Raw genomic sequence first — 23,808 nt, forward strand, 5'->3', positions numbered from 1 at the left:
GGAAACGATTGTTTTTCCTTCTCTGATACTTGACATGGCCACTTATATTGGGCTGCTGGTTGCAGAGGGCTTAGGGGAGCAGGGGTAGGCTGGGCTGCAGTCACTACAAGGCACCCACTAAGAACCAGCCCATGTGTACAGAGCACGCGCTACACACCAGGCTTGGTGCTAGGGGCTTTACATAATGATCTTGTTTAACAGCCCTGAGAAGTCAGTGGATTATCCCCACTTTATGGAAGACAATACTGAGGTTCACAAATATCAAACAACTGCCTAAGGCACCAGGTCTGAGTCACAGCCCATGCTCAGGACCACTGTTATACTGGGCAGAACCCTTCCCAACATGGTACCCCACAGTCCCGGGGTCACAGGCCCCTTTACATGTGAAATATGGTTAGTGGTCAATTTTCTGTCTCTGGAATTATCTATCACCCCCCTTCTCAATTTTCGTGATTTTATGGGCGAGGACCCAGTAACACAGACTTAAGAGGTCAAAGTGAATTTCCTGAGCCCCGACAGGCAGGAGAGTCCAGTCAGTGCTGAAGCTGATGCATCACCTTGGAAGATGACGAACCAGGAAAGGGGGGAGCTGAGAGGCCTGACTTGGCCTTTTGGACCCGTCACATCAGCAAAACAAGCTCATTTGAGATGACAGGGGTGCCTCCTCTGTGACAGGGGTGTTCTAGTTGAACGAAAGCAGCTTTGTCCTGGGAAGAATCTGTCTTGGAAGGAGGCCCAGTTTTCCAGCAGACACCTGATTCCTTTGCCACTGTGTCCTCAGCAGGTTTCTCTGCAGAACTGTTTCTACTGTGCGCTGTCAGGAGGCCCCTTGATGAGCATGGCAATGGGACAGGGAAATCCATGGAGAAGTCCGGAGCTGTGGGTTCCTGCTGAGGGATCCAGATGGGGAGCTGCTCCACGTCAGCACCCAGGCCTATGAGGCACAGGACTGGGCACCAAAAGGGCCCAAAGGAGAGGGAATGGGGGAAAGCACCCTGGGTCTGGATTTCAGAAGGGCTGAGCATGAGTCCAGTTCCTCCATTAACCACGTGACCATGGGGCAGTCATCGTTTCTGGTTTCTTTGGCAGGAAAAATATCCTTACCTACAGTATGGGAATTGCTAGGAAAATATTTAAAAGCGTTTTGCTGACTCTCAAACACTGTGCAAGTGTTAAGTTGTCACAGAACCCAGCTCCTGTCCTTGGGGACTCAACAATGTGGTGGGCAGGTAAGCACAAGTATACATAAGAAGAGGACAGTCTACAATTAGTGCCAGGCGACAGGAACACAGCAAATGCTGCGTGTTCAGGGTAGTCAGCCGGCATGATGAGGGAGGCAGCAGTGTAAATGGACAAGGGGAAGGGACGTTCCAGGCTGGGGAGATGTGTGAGCAAAGGAGTGGCCACAATTCTACATGTGATGTGCTCTGGCAACAGATGCACACCAGGGGATGCAAACTGACAACAAATTTAACAAGCCCAACATGCAGGTGTGTTTTACTTGCACAGTGTTTATTTGTTTGTTTAGTATTATCTGGCAATTTTTTTTTTTTTTTTTTGCCGCACCACATGGCTTGTGGGATCTTAGTTCCCCGACCAGGGATTGAACCTGGGGCTACAGCAGTGAAAGCGCCAAGTCTTAACCATTGGACTGCCAGGGAATTCCCTCATCTGGCAATCTAAAACAAGGAGATTTAAAATGAAAAATCCAGATTCCCCGTTCTTTTTAAAGACCTGGTCCCACTGGGGTCATTTTCCCCAGCAGGCAGCATCCTCTGGAGTTCCTGACAGGGCTCACAGCACATCCACTGCATTGCCTGTTCCCTTTTCGACCTAGCCCACTTCACTTGCTCCATTACTGCCTGACCCCATCAACATCTGAGCACATGACCCCTCTGCAAACAAAACCTTCTATTTGGAAAGATCTGCGAAGGGAGCTACACCAGGGGAGACATGGGTCCCTAGGGATATCTTAAAGGAGGGATCGAACTGGACCCAAGCTCAAAAGCTTCCCTCTGTCAGCTGCCTCCAGCTGCCAGCCAGCCTACCCCTGCACACCTGACATCTTTGCCCACGGTCATGGACGCAATCACTTTCTTCACCGCCTCCTTCTTCTTCTCCTTCTTGTCACTGTTCAGTTCTGCCTTCAGCTCGAAGATTTCCCCTAAAAAAGGAGGCAGCATGAGTGATCCATTTCCACTCTGCCAAAGGGCGCTTCCCAGTCCCCAACTTCCAAAAGAATGGGAGGGAGGCAGGGAAGACACTCTGTGCTGCCCGCTGAAGGCAGCTTCAGGCCCTGGCCCTGGGTGGGCAGGCAGAAACAACTGAATTATCAGGAAGGAAGGTTGGAGATCACGTCAGATCGGGGGGAGAGGAGCCATGGAAGCTACAGAGGTTCTGAGGGAGACAAAAAATTTGCTGCCAGGTCCTGCTCAGCCAGATGGCTAAAAACATGCCGAGGGAAGCAAAGCTCTCCTCAGCCACCCACACCCAAAGCCCTCAAAGCAGTGTGGGATGGAACCTGGGGACTTAAGGTTTGAGGGAAAAGGGCAGGATTTGCTCAGGCTTTTCCTGTTTTCCTAGCGCTTCGAGTTAAAAGAGCTCACTCAGGGTTTCACTTCCTGATCCACAAGTGGTTGCTCGGCTCTGAAAATGGGAATTCAGCTGTCCCACGAGGGCTCTAGCATTTAATAAACTGTTCTTAAGAACTTGATGATCTGGAAAAAGCAAACAAGGAAGTAGGACTGTTCAGGGCCCTGCCATGGAGAGGTAGTCAGGGGCCTGATAACCCCAATAACAGGTTAAGAGGGCAGATGCTGGAGTGAGACAGACCTCCTGCCCTTAAACCAGCTGCAGCCAGCCTTTCCTGAGCCTTTCTCTAAGCCAGGCACCTCCCTAACTTCTTCCCACACCTTTTCTCATTGCATCCTCACAACAACTCCACACTTGCCCGCATTTTGCAGATGAGCAAATGGAGGCCAGAAGAGGTTCAGGAACTTGCCCAAGGACACAGCCATGAGGAGGAAGGCTAAGATTCAAAACCAGGTCTGCCAGCTCCAAAGCCCATGTGCTCTGGCCGACCCAGGACATTCACCCTGCTTCTCTGAAACCATTTCCTTGTCTGTACTCTCTGCCTTGCCTGGGGCCTTGACTCTTCTCATGTAACAGATGCAAAACGCTCAGCTCAGTGCCTGGCACTCAGTGGCCTGCATTAAACGTGGTCACTATTATTACTAATTTACCACGTGAACCTCTGTCTTGGCTCCCTCTTTTGTAGGAGAGTCCCGGGCTTCCCTCTCAAGTTACTTGGGTTGGGGGTGAAGCAGAAACTATCATGTGGGGGGAAGTGCTAGGAGAAGTTCTAGATGGATTTACAGTGAAAAAAAGAAAACTAACAGGGTTTTTTTGTTGTTCTTTTTTGTTGTTGTTGTTTGTTTTGTTCTTTTTTAAAAAATTTTTTTAATGACTGAACAATGTGGTGTTCAGCAAAGACTTGAGATGAGAGACAGTAAGCAGGTTAATTAAGAACAATCATGCAGCACAGCCCGGGCAAGGCCACATTGAGGATATTGCTCAACAGAGCCAGAAGGAATCTGCAGACCTTGCAGTTCAAATCCAAGGCTCTGGAGAGCTGAAGGAACACACGCCCTTCTCCTCCAAGGGACTAAGGGGGCTGTGTCCCTGCTATGAGATCCAACAGACCATGTGACTGACCCTGGGCCTTGCTGCTGGGCTGCCCCTGCTTTGTTTGAGGTGTTTGGCCAGATTCAGTACAACTGGCAGTCAACTGATGGATCTAGGCCCGAGTCACCTTGGCCCCAAGAAGGCTAGTGAGGTGATCCCGGGATCTGCCTGCTTCAGAAATGCCTCCTTCCTATAATGTGCCCCAAATCCAACCAGTTACCAAGCCTACCTCCTCAATCACATACGAGGCATCCAGTTCTATCCCCAACACCCCTGCCTTCCTCCCCAGCTCAGGCAGCATCATCTCTCATGCGAACTGTGGTTCTGATCTCCCTGCCTCTCCACAGCCTCACCCACTTCGATCCTTGATTAGAATCTGCCTCTGACCTCCCCCTGCCTAAAACCATCAATGATGTCAAATTTGGTCCCAGATATTTCTCTAGACATTCTCCTCAAAAGAAAACCCATAAAAAAACCCCCACTACTGACACCTCAGTTTACTCGGCACTGTTCACCCACTTTGACCTGGCTCGCCAGGCACCACAAACCTCTCCAACCTTTCTTCCATCACGCTCTTCAGTAACTTGTGCCTAGGCTTTCCTTTCCCTGATGGACCTGGGACAGCACTCACTCCACCCCATTTTATCTGTCTAGCTCCACCCCAACCCTCCCACGGGCCCCGCCCCTCCCTTATCACAGCACCCACTGCCCTTTAGAGTGATCACTACTTAATAAACTGTCCTCTCAGGCTTCCCTGGTGGCGCACTGGATAAGAATCTGCCTGCCAATGCAGGGGACACAGGTTTGATCCCTGGTCCGGGAAGATCCCACAGGCCGCGGAACAACTAAGCCCGTGCGCCACAACTACTGAGCCTGCGCTCTAGAGTCCGCTCGTCACAACTACTGAAGCCCATGCGCCTAGAGCCCGTGCTCCACAACAAGAGAAACCACCACAATGAGAAGCCCGCACACCACAACGAAGAGGAGTCCCTGCTCGCCACAACTAGAGAAAGCCTGCGTGCAGCAACGAAGACCCAACACAGCCAAAAATAAATAAATAAAAAAATTTTTAAGTTAAAATAAATAGATAAATAAATAAATAAACTGTCCTCTCTGCCCAAGGGCAAGCAAAGCCAGGTCAGAGACTCCATTTGTCTCCTCCACTGCACATGGAAGAGACACAGAAAAACTGGCTGGACTGAGAAATGAACCACCTGATGAGGGGACTGCAGGTCCTGGCTCAGCTGACCCAACAACAAACTCTCCTCATCTGGTCAGCAGGCGAGTGTTAATCTCACTTGGAGGGAAGGAAGGAGGAAGGAAGGGCCAGCCAGAAAGATTGCTTACAGGGTTAAAGCACATTTGTCAGCCACTACAACCAACTCCATTTCCCGAAAAGCAAAATCAACTGTAATACCCAAACAATACAAGACTAGCTTAGCAAATTTTGATGCAGCAACTCAACAGACTGAGTCTTCAGAACTGTGGGGAAACGTTTATGATAATGCTAGATGAAAAACAGGATATAAACTCTGACTTCAACCACGTAAAACATGTGCCCAACGATAAGGACCAAACATGCACAGATACCACTGTGCAGTTGCTGACAGGATTGTGTGCTTTCTTTCCTCTGGGCGGTGGGGCGTCATTTTTCACAATTTAAAGCCATAGGGAACAAAAGAGGGCTTTTTTCTATACGTGGAGCTAATGCTTTTTCCTTCTGGAATTCTGAAAGTAGTCATACTTCTTACACCATCTGCAGTTCAAATTTCCGGATCCACAAGGTTCAAAATGCTCTCAGTGATTCTTGCCACTTGCTTCCAGGTCTCCACACGCCCTCAACCCCCCACTACCACAGGGAGCAAGCAGAAGGGTCGGGCAAGGAAAGAAGAGGATAAGACCCCACAATGGGGATGTCCCTGCTGGCGCAGTGGTTAAGAATCCGCCTGCCAATGCAGGGGACACGGGTTTGAGCCCTGGTCCGGAAAGATCCCACATGCCACAGAGCAGCTAAGCCCGTGCACCACAACTACTGAGCCTGCATTCTAGAGCCGGTGAGCCACAACTACTGAGCCCGCGTGCCATGACTACTGAAGCCCACACGCCTAGAGCCCGTGCTCTGCAACAAGAGAAGCCACTGCAATGAGAAGCCCGTGCACTGCAATGAAAAGTAGCCCCCACCTGCTGCAACTAGAGAAAGCCCGTGTGCAGCAATGAATACCAAAGGCAGCCAAAAAAAAAAAAAAAAAAAACACAAAAGACCCCACAATGAAACAAACAGTACCTTTCTTGGTTGTGGTGAAATATTTTGAGTCCGTCATTTTGGTCCCTTATCTGTGGCCAGACTCTGCAAGACAGAAAAGAGGTAACTTGCCCTTGCGTTCCATTCTTCATTTCACAAGAGGGGAGAGGGATCCAGTGCATGCCTGATGAGGGGAGATAGCTTCTCATCTCTTTACTGGGCAAATGAACTGTTAGATAATGGCTGATTAGATTTTGGAGGGTAATTCCGAAGGATCTATCAAATTTTAAAATGTGCGTATTCTTTGACCCAGGGATTTTACTTCTAGGAATCTCTCCCACAGAAATATCTGCACAGGATAAAAGGGTTTTATATCCTGCAGCACTGTCCATAACAATATACCACTGGAAATAACTTAAATGTCCATCGGTAGGGAATGGCTCAATACTTTGGAAGAGTCCACAGATTAAAAAGCACTGAACAATCATGGTTACAGCAGCCCCTCTGTGGTGCTCACTCTGCCCAGCACTAAGTGCTTCTCACATGTGAACTCACTGAAGCCTCATCACAGACTCATGGAAGTACTATCACTATCATTGCCTATATAGTCAAAGGAGCTTGGAAAACGCCAAGGTTAAAAAGCTAGAGAGATTTCTTCTCTACCCAACTTTTCCAAGCTTCTCTAAACAGTGATAGGCACTATTCATCTCTAGAGAGGGCTAGAAACTACACACTGCAGACTCTACAGCACTCCCCAAATCTGACTGGTCAGTTTTCTCAAAGCACCTCTCAGGACACCTCCTAGGGTAAAACTCACACTGTGAAGTACTGGTCTAAGGCAACAGGGCAAAGAAAGTACCAAGGCCCTCTCATTCATTCAACAATTTGCTGAGTATTTACGATGTAACTTCAATAGTTATTCTTGGTCAACAGATGAGAGATATAAGAAGCTACACAGGAGCCAAGTACCCTGGATGCATGGCAGAGGCTTCAGGGGTTGTTCTAACATTTATTAAGAAGCTATCATTTACTGAACCCCTATTAAAGCTTTACAAACATTATCTCATTTAATTCTACCAATAAAGTAATTGCTTTTACCCCCTTTTTAGATGAGGAAACTGAGGCTCAGGGATGTTAAGTAACTTGCCCAAGGTCACATGGCTTGTAAATGGCTGGACTGGGAGACAATTTCAGGTCCATCTGAGCTCAGGACCTGTGCTCTAGAGAGGAGGGAATTCTGCTTCCCCATCTGAGAGAAAGGACAGAACCCTGAGAGTGGCTTAAGGACTCAGTCCAAAAAGCCATGAGACTTTCAACTTCCAGTCCTACCTATAGTTTCACATGGTACATAAAACCACACAACCCAAAGAACAGACATTTGCATGGAGAAAACTCACTCACTTGGTCCCTTCTGTTGCCTCTATAGAAGAGACTCAAACATGTAAACCATTAATATCTTCTTTCAATTCATTGCTATCAGTAGGGGGAGATTAAGGTTACTCTTGCGATGTATGTGAGGAGTCAAGGAACATCTCAAAAGTCTCTGGAGGGACTTCCCTGGTGGCGCAGTGGTTAAGAATCCACCTGCCAACGCAGGGGACATGGGTTCAAACCCTGGTCCGGGAAGATCCCACATGCCGCGGAGCAACTAAACCAGTGCACCACTACTACTGAGCCTGAGCTATAGAGCCCATTGGCCACAACTAATGAAGCCCGTGCGCCTAGAGCCCATGCTCCACAAGAAAAGCCACCGCAATGAGAAGCCCATGCACTGCAACAAAGAGTAGCCCCCCCTCTGCACCTAGAGAAAGCCCATACGCAGCAATGAAGACCCAACACAGCCAAAAATAAATAAATAAAATAAATAAATTTATTTTATAAAAAATCTCCGGAAACAATGGCAACACAGCTCCCCTGCAGCCCAACTGTATTTTTCCAGTTTAAGCCTGTATTTATGGCAGGATGGCAACAGGGCTGTTTCCCAACTGAGACACCTGCCCATAGGTTTTGTTTCAGTAACCAACAGGGAACCGATAAGTACTGCCTCAAGGCTGCCTTAAAGCCTTTGTGGATCCCATTAGGATAAAGGAATAAAGGCTTCACTGACAAAAGTATAAAGAAAAAGACACAATTCCACATTCCTTTTGCTTTGTCAGGTTGAAAAGGGATGATGGCACTTTTCTGTGGGAGCTGTGGGAAAGACCAGAAGAGACCCGTGTCTGCTGATGCCAGTGCCACTGCGGGGCCACTAACTGCCAGTCTCAGCAGCGGGAGTCAGGGCTGCAAACAGATCCACAAAGGCAAGGACCCAAGTCGGCCTGGTCCACAGCTGCATCCATCCTCCACACAAGCGTGGCCAGGGTTCAGTCAATAGTTGTTGAAAGAAATGAAAAGTAGCCACTGAAAAGCCCAGGAACCCTCAGCCTGCTCTCCGACAGCTGTGAGGTAACTATATAAGCACTTGTTTCCTACCGGAGTTTACATACATTAAAAATAATTTCATTTTGAGCACAGAGAAAGCCATTTTCTCAGAGAAACCTCACCAACCTAGAGGTTCTTTGTGGAGCTCTGAGAATGAGCAGGTAAAGAAGGCAATGGCACGTCTGTCACACAATAAAAGGCTGTATGGCTTCAGAAGTCACAGGCCTGAGAGCATAACCAGAGGTATCCAGAATAGGAGAGTACCTTGGGTTTCCCAAGGTTAAATTTAGTTGAAGAAGAGGGATCAATGAAGGCAAGAGGGGCTAAAAATCACAGGCCAAAAAATCACAGAAAGTAACGTACAAACCCCTCCAACGTTAAATCTAGAAGGAAATCAAAGTGAACAAAGCAAAAACTACCTTAGATGTCCAACTTCAGCGCTGCCCAGAAATTCTTCCTTCTCTGGTAGAGGAGGGTGTCACAGGTGTTCCCCTCATCTGCAGGCACAACACAACATCCAAGGGCCCTGAATTCCCAGAACACAGCCTGGCAGATCTGTGTTGGATGCAACCACCCAGATGGAGAAAGGGTGGGAAAATTTCTCTTTGGGGGATTAAAAAAAGCAAGAGAGCTGCAGGGTCAGCTAGCGAAGCCACCACAGCTGCTGATGCCCCTACAGCTGGAGCTTTTGATGACACTCTTCCTTTTACAGGTGCTAAGCAACTACTCACAAACTTAAACCGCCATCCCATGTGACGGCTGGCGCTGGTGGCCTCTTTCCTCCGCAGTATCTATTTCGCATATCCCTCTGCAGAGGGCCCAGTGGGACTGCTGATGCAGAAATTGTATCCCTCTGAAGTTGTTTCACATACAGGAAATTAAGGTAGAGGAGGAAGGAGAAGATGGAGAGAAATGAAAATGCTTTTGCAAAGCCACCCCAGAGCACCGATGAAAAAACCTCACCTCACCATGAAAGATCACCAGCACCATGTGGATCTACTGAGGGTGGCTACCTCTGCATGTTCTTTCACCGCAGTTGCCTAGGGTATCAGCGCAAGAGAGATTTTTCATTCTCTCTGCAGGAATGGAAAAAACCCTACAGTTCAGTCAGACTTTGAGCTCAGACTTGCAGATGCCACAGGAAAGACTGGTGCTTTTCTTGGCCCTGCTCTCAGCCGTTGCTATGCATTGTATCCCTGTTAATGGAGGCCACAGGGGCCAAGACTCTGACCATGTACATGAGCCACAATTGAAAGCAAGCAGCCAATTTAGGCAAGAAAAAGCTTAGGGTTTGGATTCCATCTTTGGAAGTGGCAGAGCGCATTAAAAAAAGCAATAATTGGAGGGAATTTTTGTTTCAGAAGCTGCTCTGGCCAATGTGATGAGTCACTTCTGCTAAGGATACAGCATTCTATGCTGGGATACCCCTCAGTTTCAGTATTTACAGGCCAAGGAATGCCTGAAGGGGATGGCACTGTCCAAATTCAAAGCGGGGCACACCTGGGACCAGTTTGTCTTTGGAGGAGACACTGCTGCTGTCCCCACCTCTGTCCTCCCTCCCCACATCCATTCCCAGTAGATGATTCTGATGCCACAATCCCAGGGCCAGTTCCTGTTAATCTCACTTTTTTCTTGGTTTTAAATCCTATTGACAAGGGCTGCTTCCCTTGTCACTAGGTGTAAAGAAATGAACTGAGTAATAAGGCCTGAAACAGAGTAGTTTTCTCCTACGTTTTCTAGAATTATAAAGAAGTCCTTGGTGAGAATCACTGACATACTGGCCAGGGACAAAGATGTAATTTAAGAGTGGAAAAATGAGGCCCTAGGAAGAAAAGGAAAGGAAAAAAACTCACAAAAAATATTGTCAGCTAAAGACTGAATTTTAGCAACTGGAGTTAGGGTTGGGTTTAAGAAAAAAAGTCCTCAACACTTTTAAAATTTTTGCATCATCACAAATCTAAATGTAATTTTATGACCAGGAGATTAAAAATATCTTTCTGTGTTTTAAGCTAACAAAATGAATTTAAATCTATTAAAAAACACATTAAGGGACTTCCCTGGTGGTCCAGTGGTTAAGACTCCATGCTTCCAGTGCAGAAGGCATGGGTTAGATCCCTGGCTGGGGAACTAGGATCCCGCATGCCGCATAGCGCCACAAAAAAAAAAAAAAAAATTTTTTTTGAGAAAATATTGAGGGACATCCCTGGTGGCGCAGTGGTTAGGAATATGCCTGCCAATGAAGGGGACATGGGTTTGATCCCTGGTCCAGGAGGATCCCACATGCTGCAGAGAAACTGAGCCTGTGCGCCACAACTACTGAGCTGGCGCTCTAGAGCCCGTGCACCACAACTACTGAGCCCACATGCCACAACTACTGAGGCCCGTGTGCCTGGAGCCCGTGCTCCGCAATGGGAGAGGCCACCGCAGTGAGAGGCCTGTGCACAGCAACGAGGAGTGGCCCTTGCTTGCCACAACTGGAGAAAGCCCGCACGCAGCAACGAAGACCCAACACAACCAAGATCAATAAATTAATTAATTAATTTTTTAAAAAAGAAAATATTGAATATATTTCAACTTTTCTCCAAGGTCTCAAACTTGCTAATAATAATTAACTGAAGACTACTGAGCTGAGGTTACAGTTTACTTCATCTCTACAATTCAACTTCATCTCTTAAAAATGGGGAACTCAGGGACTTCCCTGGTGGCGCAGTGGTTAAGAATCCACCTGCCAACGCAGGGGGCAAGGGTTTGAGCCCTGGTCCAGGAAGATCCCACATGCCACGGAGCAACTAAGCCCGTGCGCCACAACTACTGAGCCTGCACTCTAGAGCCCGCGAGCCGCAAATACTGAAGCCCGTGCGCCTAGAGTCCGTGCTCCACAATAAGAGAAGCCACTGCAATAAGAAACCCTCGCACCGCAATGAAGAGTAGCCCCAGCCCGCCACAACTAGAGAAAGCCCATGCACAGCAACGAAGACCCAAAGCAGCCAAAGATAAATAAAAAAATAAATCAAAAAAAAAATGGGGAATTTACCACTGACGGGATAATGTGAGAATGAAAGACACTGACAACTGCAAACATAAACATCGTAAATATGAAATTCTAGAATAAGCAGAAGAGGCAAAATTAACCTATAGTGACAGAAGTCTGATCAGTGGATGCTTCTAGGTGGGAAGGACTGATTTATGCGTGGGTGAAAGAACTCTAGGGGTGACGGAAATGATCTGTATTTTGATGCAGATACTGGCCAAACTGTACACGTAAGAGCTGAGCATTTCACTTGGTGTAAATTAAACAAACATTAATTATTTAAAAAAAATAACAAAGTAGAACCCAATGCTGGAGAAGAAAAATAGAGCACTGTATAATCCAAAGGAAATAAAGCCTTTCTGAGTATGACATAAAATCAAGAAGTCTTAAAAGACCTATGAATTCAATTATATAAAAATCAAGTTTTCCTGCATGGCAAAACCAATAAAAACCAAATGGCGTACAAAACAAAAGAAACACACATACAAAAAATGTTGCATCACATCACAAAAGCTTATTTTCCTTAATACATAAAAAGTGACTATAAAGAGAATGGCGAAGGATGTGACCCATTCATAGAAAATGAAATACAACGATTTAGGCTTACTTGTAAGAGAAATGGAAATTACAATGAAATACCATCCATCAGCTATTGGATTGGTAAAGGCCCAGAAGTCTGCTAACACTCCTTGTTGGTGTTGATGTGGGGAAATAGATACCCTCATACGATGCTAGTGAGAGTCTAAATTGCTACAACCTCTATAGTAATTTGGCAACAGCAGCTACCAAAATTGCAAAGGTACTTACCCACTGACCTAGTAATTCTGCTTCCAGGAGTTTCTTCTATATGTATAAAACTATGTAGATATAGTTACTCATGTGGCATCCTTTATAATAGCAAAACACTGTAAACACCTTAAATGTCCTCCCACAGAGGACTGACTGGTTTAAAAAAGAAACGAAATTGAGCTATTTGTAATGAAGTGGATAGACTTAGAGTCTGTCATACAGAGTGAAGTAAGTCAGAAAGAGAAAGACAAATACCATATGCTAACACATATATATGGAATTTAAGAAAAAAAATGTCATGAAGAACCTAGGGGTAAGACAGGAATAAAGACACAGACCAAGTCCTGGAGAACGGACTTGAGGATATGGGGAGGGGGAAGGGTGAGCTCTGACAAGGCGAGAGAGAGGCATGGACATATATACACTAACAAATGTAAGGTAGATAGCTAGTGGGAAGCAGCCGCATAACACAGGGATATCAGCTCAGTGCTTTGTGACCGCCTGGAGGGGTGGGATAGGGAGGGTGGGAGGGAGGGAGACGCAAGAGGGAAGAGATATGGGAACATATGTATATGTATAACTGATTCACTTTGTCATAAAGCAGAAACTAACACACCATTGTAAAGCAATTATACCCCAATAAAGATGTTAAAAAAAAAAATTACGGCACTACATACAGACATGGGGAATACTGTGCAATCATGAAAAAGAATGAGGCAGTTCTACATGTACTTGTATGTAACACTCTCTAAGATATTAAGTGAAAAAAAGCAAGATGAAAAACTATATGTAGTATACTACCATTTCTATTAAAAATTAAAATATTAATAAAACATAAATACCAAGTGTTTGCAAATGCATGGACTATCCTTGAAAGGGTAAATAAGAAAAGTGGACAGTGGTTGCCTCAAGAAAGGAAGCTGGATTACCAATGGTTGGGGTAAGAGACTGACCCTTCATCGTTTACCTTTGTCTATCTTGGGAATTTTATATCCTATGCATGTATCATCTCTTTTAAACATAATGCAGTTTAGAAAACAATGGTGCATCTAATTCAAAACACTATCCCCACCCCCGGGCTCCTCCTTCAGTCTTTGCTCAAACACCATTGCCCCAGAGGACCCCTCTCCAGACCCAGAGGGGCAGAAGCCTCCTCGACATTTGAGTCAATCATACTGTGGACTTCTCCATAGCCCTCCTCACAACTCTAATTTAGGATCTTTCCTGTTTAATGCTGTCAACCCAGTGACTGGCACAATGTCTGACATATTCCAGGAGTTCACCAAATGTTTGCTGACAAAATGAAAGGACAGGTTCCCAGAGAAGCTAGAAAACCAAGGGCCCATAATAGATCAAAACAATAGGACTCCCTGATGAGTGCCAGACAGCGACAACTGGGCAAACCGGGAACATGAGGCTTTGCAGCTAACTTTCCACAAACATGGCATGGCTGATCCAATGCCAAGATGGCTGCCAGGAATTCTAGCTTTGCTACCAACAGCTGTGTGACCCTGGGCAAATACCCCCCATCTCTGGGCCTTCCTTTCTCCAATTGTCAAACAAGAGAATTCAACCACATCAATGGCTTTTCAAGCCCCACCCCCCATCACCCCATTTCTAAATTGTTTAAAATAAAAGTGGAACTGCTCTGATTGAAGTAACGGTGAGGGCCCAGAGCCTGACTCATTTCACTATGCCCACTTTTCCCCCTCCTCACCAGGGGCCCTTCAGACACCCCATAGTTCCACAGAAAAAAGTTTGAAGACAAAGTTTAAAGGACAAGATCCCTCCTGCATCTCATGTTCTATGATTCCTTGCTAGAGGTGGAATCCACTTCCTCACCAGAGTGTTCTTCCTGGGTATCAAACAAGAGAATATGGAGCATGATCATTCACAGAGCACGACAGAAAACGTTTCCAAGGGGACAAAAAAGAAAACAAATTCAGAATGCAGCCAGGGCCAGCAAACCTCATTAGGTCTTCAGTAGAAGGGAAAACAGTAACAAGCCAAGCAATTCCCCAAATGGCCAGCCAATGGCCAGGGGAGGACTTTTCTAGTCTCAGGGCAGTGGTTCATGTCAGAGCAGCCCATACTCTGCAGTCGGACAAGAAGCATGAAGTTGGCAGCACCAGCACAGTGGACTGCACGCCATCGGCATCCAGTGATGGAACCAGGGAGACTATCGGTGTAGTGAGACCAGCCAGAGAAGTTGAGGAAGCGAAACGGGGAGAAAGACATCTGACAAGGTCTGATCCAGCTCCCAAGACCCATCTCTGAATTCAAGGATATCCGGGCAGGGAAAACTGATCCTTAAAAGTCTGTGTTGGTGGCTTCCAACTTCAGTGCTGAATTTTACTGTTAAACCCTTGCCTGATGAATAGCTTTCAGAAACCTGCTCAAGGACAGTCAAGACTAAGCTAGGGGGACTTCCCTGGTGGCGCAGTGGTTAAGAATCCACCTGCCAATGCAGGGGACATGGGTTCGAGTCCTGGTCCAGGAAGATCCCACATGCTGTGGAGCAACTAAGCCCATGTGCCACAACTACTGAGCCTGCGTTCTAGAGCCCGCGAGCCACAACAACTGAGCCTGCGTGCCGCAACTACTGAAGCCCATGTGCCTAGAGCCTGTGCTCCACAACAAGAAGACCTCAATGAGAAGCTTGCACACCACAATGAAGAGTAGCCCCCGCTCGCCGCAACTAGAGAAAGCCCGTGCACAGCAATGAAGAACCAACACAGAGAAAAATAAAATAAATAAATTGAAAAAAAAAAAAAAGGAAAAGGTCCTCACAAGTCAGTACTCAAGTTCACATTACAGACAGGTAAACAGGTAAGGCCACCTTGAAGATTAAAAGGTGAGTCAGGGGCTTCCCTGGTGGTGCAGTGGTTGAGAGTCCACCTGCTGATGCAGGGGACACGGGTTCCTGCCCCGGTCCGGGAAGATCCCACATGCCGCAGAGCGGCTGGGCCCGTGAGCCATGGCCACTGAACCTGCGCAACAGGAGAGGCCACAAGAGTGAGAAAAAAAAAAAAAAAAAGGTGAGTCAGCAGTAGAGAAACCAGATTTCAGACTTTCTCTCTGAGACAATGTGGTCACCAAACTCAGATAGGCTCTTTCAAGCCAGTTCAATTACTATGAGAAAATACTGTATTCTCCTTTGGGCTTGGCACAAGAATTGAAACAAAGGTGGCGATGGAAGTGGTAATGACAGATGGATATGTGCTATGGGCCAGAAACTACGTAAACAGCTTTACAGTAATCTGTGAAGAAGGTATTGATAATATCCCAAGTTTCATATAAGGAAACCGAAGCCCAGAGAGGTCAAGGCATTTGTCTGGAGTCACACAGCTAGAAAATGGTAGCGCCGACACACTCTACTCCTGCTCCATAATGAGGTCACACACATCTCACTGTGTCCAGTGAGGCAGCTCCTCCTCTCTGATGAAACCCTGGCAGAAACACACACACTCTAGGCTAAATGGTATGTGAAGTATGTTGCCACACATCCCTGCCGAGTCCCTCGAAGGTTGAATTACAGGTTATTTTAGGGCCAGCCCATCCAGTTTGGACAGCAGGGATGTCAAGCTTGGTAATGTGCCTAGTGAAAGCCTGTCTGGATGGGATCACCCAGTTATGGGTCTCCTGGGATTTGGAGAAAAACTGACTAGTCAAAGTCAATCTTCTGAGACCCACTAGCAATTAAAGTCTCAAAATGAAAAGGAACTAAAGGCAGGCAAATGGTACATGCAAACGTTCTTCTATCAGCACTGAGTCTCTAGGACTGAATTCTAGCATCAAGGGCCAGTTCTCGACTAATCTACAAGCAGTAATGCATGGAAAGATCTGCTGCCAAGGAAAAGTTCCTTAAAAACGAAATAACAAGGACTTCCCTGGTGGCGCATTGGTTAAGAATCTGCCTGCCAATGCAAGGGACACAGGTTCGCACCCTGGTCTGGGAAGATCCCACATGCCATGGAGCAACTATGCCTGTGCGCCACAACTACTGAGTCTGCGCTCTGGAGCCCGTGAGCCATAACTACTGAAGCCCACATTCCTAGAGTCCTGCTCTGCAGCAAGAGAAGCCACTGCAATGAGAAGCCTGCGTACTGCAATGAAGAGTAGCCCCCGCTCGCCGCAACTAGAGAAAGTCTGGGCACAGCAATGAAGACCCAACATAGCCAAAAATAAATAAATAAACGAAATAATAGGGGCTTCTTCTGAACAATCCTTAAATCAATGAAGATGAGGAAACAGAGGCCAAAGACTAAAGAACTAGGCTCCTGAGACCTCAGTTTTCCCGCCTATACATTGGGAACACTTTCTGAAAATCTGTCACATTTTGGATATAGCATGTTTAACAGTGTGGAGCACCATCAGCTCCAAGCCTGCAACTGCGCCCCACACAGGAGCTCACACACAGCAGACAAAGAACAATCTTTTCCTGATGGCTCCTACAGATTCAGAGGGCAGGTGAAGGACTTCAGGGGAACAGCAGAGTAATCGTGCCCTCCAGATAACTGCCACCAAAGCTCTGAGGAGGAGACTTTGAGATGAGTGGAGCATCAAAGGAAGCCCTCTTGGATTAAAAGGGGCTTGGCTGGACATGAAAATATGTGTCGGATTTGGAAAGGGTGGGGCGAAGGTGACATGGAGAAGACCCACAAGATGACCACATAACAGGGAGTGAATTGAGAATAACTAAACAAACACAAACACTGGCTGGGGCACAGGTTCTGTGCTAAGTAATTTAGAGCCCCTGTGTCATTTAATTCTCCAGTAACCTATTTAAAAATGAGGAGTTAGAGATGCTTAGAGAGGAGTGACATCTCCAAGGCCAAAACAAGCACACATATTTAGGAGTCTGTGAGACCCCTGCTTGGCTGAAGGCAAGATCATGGCAGGGAAAGGAGCAGATGAGGTTAGTCAGGGAAGGATGAGATTCAAAGACAGCCTTGGATGCCAGGGTGAGTTGGACCCTGCCAGCAGAAGATGCAGTGATCTTATGACAAGTCTCATGCTAACAAGCATTTGATGCTACTGATCACTCCATCCTCCTTGAAACATTTTCTTCCCTTGGATTACAGGATGTCATGCTCTCCACTTTCCCTTCTACCCCACTGTCTAGTCTCCTTTGTTCCTCCTCCTCTCCCTCTCCTTCAACACCTGGAGTGACCCAGGGCTCAGGCCTGGTTCCTCTGCCCTTTCCCAGAGGCCCTCTTCCCTCCTCCAGCTGCTTGCTTCATCCAGTGTCATGCCTTTAAGTACCATCTATGTGCTGACAACTCACAACTTTACATCCCCAGGCCCAACCTCTCCTCTGAACTCCCAGCTCATATATTCAAATTGCCTGATATCACTGGAATGTCTATATGGCTAACAGGCAGCTCAAACTTAAAATGATAAAAACTGCCACTTGCTTCCTCCTATCCCCCAACTGACTCATCCTGCAGTCTTCATTATCCAGTTATTACCAAAACCATCTTTGACAGGTTCTCAGGCCCAAAACCTCAGTTACCCTTGATAACACACTCTCTCTCATATCATACATCTAATCCATCAGTAATTCCTGTCGGGCCTAACCTCAAAATGAATTCCGAGTCCACGAAGGGGGCTTCTCACCAGCTCTATCACTACCACCTGGCCCCAGGCCATCATCCCCTCCCACTGAGATTGCTACCAAAGCTGCTTCCACACTGCACCTGACAGCCCATCCCGGCAACAGCCAGAATGGTCCTATGACAGTCTAAATCACACAATGGCACCCCTCTGCTCAAAATCCCCCAATGGTTCCCTGTCTCACTCAGAGTAAAAGCCAAAGTCCCTACCATGGCCTCATGGCCCACAAAGCCCTAGATGAGATGCATACCCGCTTCTGTCTCTCACACACACACCCTCCCTGTCATTATCTCTTTCAAACTCTTCTTCCACTGTTCTCCCCATCACTCCCTCAGTTCCAGCCATACGGGCCTCTTTGCTGATCCTGGAACACAACAGGCATGTTTCAACCCCAGGGCCTTTGCACATGCTGTTCACTTTGCCAAGGAGGCTCTTTCTCTGTAAAGTCTCATGGCTCAGCTCCTCATCTTTTTCCCCCCTCCAGTTTTATTGAGATATAATTGACATACAGCACTGTATAAGTTTAAGGTGTACAGCATAATGATTTGACTTTCATACATCATGAAATGATTATCACAGTAAGTTTAGTGAACATCCATCATCTCATATAAATACAAAATAAAACAGAAAAAAAATGTTTTCCTTGTGATGAGAAATCTAAGTTTACTCTCAACAACTTTCATACACAACATACAGCAGTGTTAATTATATTTATCATGTTGTGCATTACATTCCTAATACTTATGTATCTTTTAACTGGGAGCTTGTACCTTTTGACTGCCTTCATTCAATTCCCCTTCCCCCAACCCCCACCTCTGGTAACCACAAATCTTATCTCTTTCTCTGTAAGTTTGTTTGTTTTTTAAAGTATAATTGACCTACAACACTATGTTAGTTCCTTTTACACAACATAGTGATTCGATATTTATACATATTTCCAAGTTATCACCACTGTAAGTCTAGTTATGATATGTCACCATACAGATATTACATAGTTATGGACTATATTCTCCACGCTGTACATTTCATACCTGTGACTCATTTATGTTGTAACTGGAAGTTTGTACCTCTTAATCTCCCGCACCTATTTCTTTCCTGCCCCCCACCCCAGTCCCTCACCTCTTTTTTTTTAATATCTTTATTGGAGTATAATTGCTTTACAATAGTGTGTTAGTTTCTGCTTTATAACAAAGTGAATCAGCTACACATATGCATATATCCCCATATCTCCTCCCTCTTGCGTCTCCCTCCCACCCTCCTTATCCCACCCTCCCTATCCCACCCCTCTAGGTGGTCACAAAGCACCGAGCTGATCTCCCTGTGCTATGCAGTTGCTTCCCACTAGGTATCTATTTTACATTTGGTAGTGTATGTACCCCTCACCTCTTTCATGTCTTGGCTCAAATGTCACCTTCTCACTGAGGTCTTCTCCAACCACTTTATTTAAAACTGTACACACCCCCAACAAATCCCCCACACTTCCTATCCTTCTTTCCTCTTTCTGTTTTTTCCTCTAAGTACTTATCACCAACATAGGATAAAACACTTATCTATTTTTTTCCCCTCCATAATGAAATTCCATAAGGACAAGGATTTTGTTCATTTTGTTCCCTACTGTATTCCTAGCTCCTAGACTGGTACCTGGCAAGTAGTAGGGGCTCAGTAAATATTCAAATGACTGGTGCTCAATCCTCCTCTTAGGGAAATTTCATGTTTTGTAAACCAACCTCAGCTAGAGAGCAGCTTCCCAATGTTGATTTCATGGTGTTTGCCAGGGTCAGAGCTACATCTGTTCTGGTTGTCAAGCTATTTTGAAATTGAGAATGCCAAACACCCTAGCCTATTTTACAGACAGTAAATGGAAGGTAAGTAGATAAATGATAAGAGAGAGAAGAAAGGGCAAAGGGTAGACGGTCAGGTGGCAACATCTCCAATGGGAGAAATGTTCAGGCCACTTCCTTCAGATCACCATCAGATCACTATCCCCAGCCCTGGGCATCAGCTCAGGGTGACCAGAGCTGCAGGAAGTGGGGAAACAAATTACTGGGGGAGGTGTGCAGAGGGGGTTCTGACACAGGCTATGATGTGAGCTCAGCTAGGCCCTTCCTTCCGCCTATAACCCTCCAGGCCCACAGCCTTCTGTGTTCCTCTAGTTGACAAGCTCTTCACTGCCTTCATACTTGCTGATCCTTCTGCCTGGATTATCTCTCCAGCTTCTAGATTTATCCTTCAAATCTCAGCTTAGGTGACATCACTTCAAAGATACCATCCTTGCACGCACTAAGTAGGTATTTTTCTGTCCTCATAGCCCAGTACTCCTATTCACATATTTACTGAGCCATAAATAGGTTTATATGCTGGGGATGAAGCAGTGAATTAAACAGACAAAAACCTTTCCCTTCATAGAACTTACATCCTAATGGCAGACAGGAACTACAAGCGAGATAAATAAGTAACATATATAGTATCTCAGACAGTGATAAATGCTATGGAGAAAAAGAAAGCAGGGAAGGAGGATAGGGAGTGTGGGGGAGGACGAGTGGGAGGTTGAAATTTAACCAGGGTGGCCACAAAAGGCCTCCTTGAGAGGTGACACTGCCTGGGGAAGAGCCTTCCAGGCATAAAAAATAGTGCAAAGGTGGGAGTATGCCTGGCCTGTTTGAGGAACAGCAGGGAAGTGATGTGGCTTGAACAGAGTGAGCTGTGAGGGGGGCAGTGGGTTATGAGGTCAGAGAATGGAGGGGGCCTTACAGGTCAAGGTAAGGACTCTGGCTTTTACTCTGAATAAGCTGAGTGCCACTGGAGGGTTTTAAGCAAGAGTCCTGAGATCTGGCTTACATTTTAACAGGGGTGAGCTGCTCTGCCTCATTTCCCTCATGATTTATCTGTTTTTCTAATTATAACATTTGTTTTCTATTTCTTCTTTGTCTCTCTCCCCCACTAGAATGTGGTAAGCAATCCAAGGGCAGAAACTGTCTGGCTTGTTTACCTGTCACCACATTTAGCCCAGTGCCAGGGGCACAGCAGGGCTCAATAAATACTGAATGAATGAAGGAACGAACAAACGAATAAACGAATGTTGGGCATATGAAGGCTCTGTCCTCAGTGTCTCAACATCCAGCCACCCAGCCCTTAGAGATCAAAGAGTGAAAACCACAGAAAAGACTCAATAGCTTGCTATAATGAAATTTTGTCATTCTACTCTAAATATGCTTAGGACCCTAAAAGCAATTAGGGTGTGATAAAAAGTATGTCATCCAGGCTTCCCTGGTGGCGCAGTGGTTGAGAGTCCGCCTGCCGATGCAGGGGACGCAGGTTCGTGCCCCGGTCCGGGAAGATCCCACATGCTGCGGAGCGGCTGGGCCTGTGAGCCATGGTCACTGAGCCTGCGCGTCCGGAGCCTGTGCTCCGCAATGGGAGAGGCCACAACAGTGAGAGGCCCGCACACCGCAAAAAAAAAAAAAAAAAAAAGAGTATGTCACCTAAGGCTAGTCCTCTATAGAGCTCAGCTGTAACAAATGTCTTCACTGCTGAAAACCAACACTGAAGGGCTGGTTTTAAAACTTTTTTTTTTTTTTTTTAAACTTTCTGGCCACGCCACACAGCTTGTGGGATCTTATTTCCCATACCAGGGATTGAACCCGCACCCCCTGCAGTGGAAGCGTGGAGTCTTAACCACTGGACTGCCATTGAAGTCCCAGTGTTAAAGCTTTTGAGACCTGACTTCCAAACCTACAAATCTTGCAGCTCAAGTCCACAGAGGAGACAATGGATCAATGACTAAGGCATCCTGGCTGATGATGACCTCTGGGCATTCTGTAGTCAACCAACCATACTGTTACCTTAACTAGAGAAGGCCTCCCAACTTCAGGGAGACCCCTTAATGGAGGTCAGAGGTCAAGCCCAAGGCCAAAAACCCAAAAAGCATGAGGCTTGGGAGGCTAGAACCATAGCCAAGCCCTTCCTCAGCTCCATTAAATAACAGGAGACAATTCAAGAACAAGGGATTGGGAAAGGAAAGGTGGCCACAGAGGGTACAACATGGGCTCTCAAGGGGTCTACACAACCTAACAGGCACAACCATACCACAACTGCAAAACGAGAATTACAATGTCACATACTTGAGGCGTTTGTGAGGCTAAAACAAGTGAATACATGCAAAGCCCTCAGCAGTACCCAGCCCACCAAGTGCTTGATAAATGTTAGCCACTTTTACTACTACACAGGGAGAGCCGTTACCACCAGCACCTCCTGCTGCTCTCCAACCCCCAGGTCTCTGGAGGCCCTGAAGCACTCTGATGGCTGGCTGGGTGGTAGCAGTAGTTCGAGAGTAGTTATTCCCACCATTGGGCAGATTTCTCCCTACCTCCCTGGGGTGACATGATGATGGACAGGAGATCATCTGGGAAGTGCTCTGAATTCCTTAGGAGTCAAGGAATCCTAAAAATTCAATGTGATATTCATTCATTCATTCACCAGACATTTACTGAGCACCTACTATGTGCCAGATATTTCACTAGGTGCTGGAGACACAGACAGTTAAAACAAGTCCTCTCCAGGGATTAAGAGCTGTTTACTTAGAAGACTGCCAAGTACACAGACAATGACAACCCACTGTGATCAATGCCACAGGACAACCAGTTCAGGCTTGCAAGGTGCAGGAGATGATCAGATGGGAAGCACCAAGTAGTGGTCTAGCAAAGAAGTGGGTGTGTGTGACAGGAACTGGTGCTCAGGAGGTGGGAACAGCACAAAGCAAAGACAAAGAGGTAAACAACTGGGGATGGCAGAAGTGGCAAGCAGTTGAGTTTGACTGGAACTTGGGGAGATGCTGGAAGTGAGTAGTAGGAGAGATGAGGCAGGAGAACCCGGCAGAGGTCAGAGCTCAAAAGGCTTTGACCGCCACGCTAAGGAATGTGAATTTCAGCCTGAGAGCAATGAGGATCCACTGATGGATATTCAAGCAGAATTTTTTTTTTAAAGGATTCGCCACTTGCCCAAGTAATATTCTCTCTCTGGAGTTATTTGTTCCTCTCTGTGTGAAGCGAAGAAGAACACAAAAACCATTCCTGTGCTCTGATAACTTATCAGTGACCTATCTTAGGCAAAAAGACCTGTTCAGGGCTTCCCTGGTGGCACAGTGGTTGAGAGTCCGCCTGCCGATGCAGGGGACGCGGGTTCGTGCCCCGGTCCGGGAAGATCCCATATGCTGCGGAGCGGCTGAGCCTGTGAGCCATGGCCACTGAGCCTGCGCATCCGGAGCCTGTGCTCTGCAATGGGAGAGGCCACAGCAGTGAGAGGCCCACGTACCACAAAAAAAAAAAAAAAAAAGACCTGTTCAGAAAAAGAAATACCTACAAGCAACAGATGCCCCTTTAGCTTTCAGAAATACACCAAAGCGCGAAACTCATAACCAAGCAATGTTTGCTCACCATCAGCACATCAGGCTTTGGTGCCAGGCGTGGGGGTTTTCAGGAAGTGAGCAGTCAAGACATACAACAGCTTCAAAGGATGACTAGAAAAAGACGAAAGTCCAAGCCCAGAGCCAGGAGGACCAACAGACTGAATTTCTTCTGAAACACTTTTAGGAAGTGAAACAAGAAGGATGGGAGAAGTCCTGTGTACATAAAGGTCTCTGTCTGCAGATAGAAGTAACACCCCCAAAACCAGGCCCCCAGTGGGCATCAACTGCCTAGGGTCAAGGCACCCACCACCACAACAGGCTCTGACAAATGTCCTTGTCCAGCCCCGACATATGCCAGTGTTCGGTGGTGGGGGGGTGGGGAGGGGAAGGTATTATTTGGGAGCTGAGGTAAAGAAGGCTCCAGGTCACACTACCAAGAAGCTGCTGAGCTGGGACTGGAACCCAGGGTTAACTGATGGGGAGTCGAGGAGTGCTTTTTCCATCACACCTCTAAGCTATTCACGTCGCTCAGGTGAAGCCTCTGCTCAAACCACACTCAACAGATAATCTCTACACAACCTCTAAGGGATCTGAGTCTTTGTAAACTAGTGAAGTCACTCT

The 23,808-nt window shown here is 46.6% G+C and overlaps 1 protein-coding gene across 2 annotated transcripts in view; it reads right to left on the minus strand.

Annotated features, from left to right (window-relative positions):
• Positions 1 to 23,808, minus strand: part of AP1B1 (adaptor related protein complex 1 subunit beta 1) — a 53,427-nt gene that overhangs the window by 27,467 nt on the left and 2,152 nt on the right. For both annotated transcript variants that reach the window (XM_060028305.1, XM_060028306.1), the window contains exons 2-3: positions 5,969 to 6,031; positions 2,059 to 2,164 (exon numbers count right to left, since the gene is read on the minus strand). In XM_060028305.1, the coding sequence (XP_059884288.1) occupies positions 2,059 to 2,164; positions 5,969 to 6,005 (143 nt within the window). In that variant the 5' untranslated portion in view covers positions 6,006 to 6,031. The remainder of the gene's footprint in view (positions 1 to 2,058; positions 2,165 to 5,968; positions 6,032 to 23,808) is intronic.

Source organism: Delphinus delphis, chromosome 13 (genome assembly GCF_949987515.2).
Source record: "Delphinus delphis chromosome 13, mDelDel1.2, whole genome shotgun sequence".
NCBI lineage: Eukaryota > Metazoa > Chordata > Mammalia > Artiodactyla > Delphinidae > Delphinus > Delphinus delphis.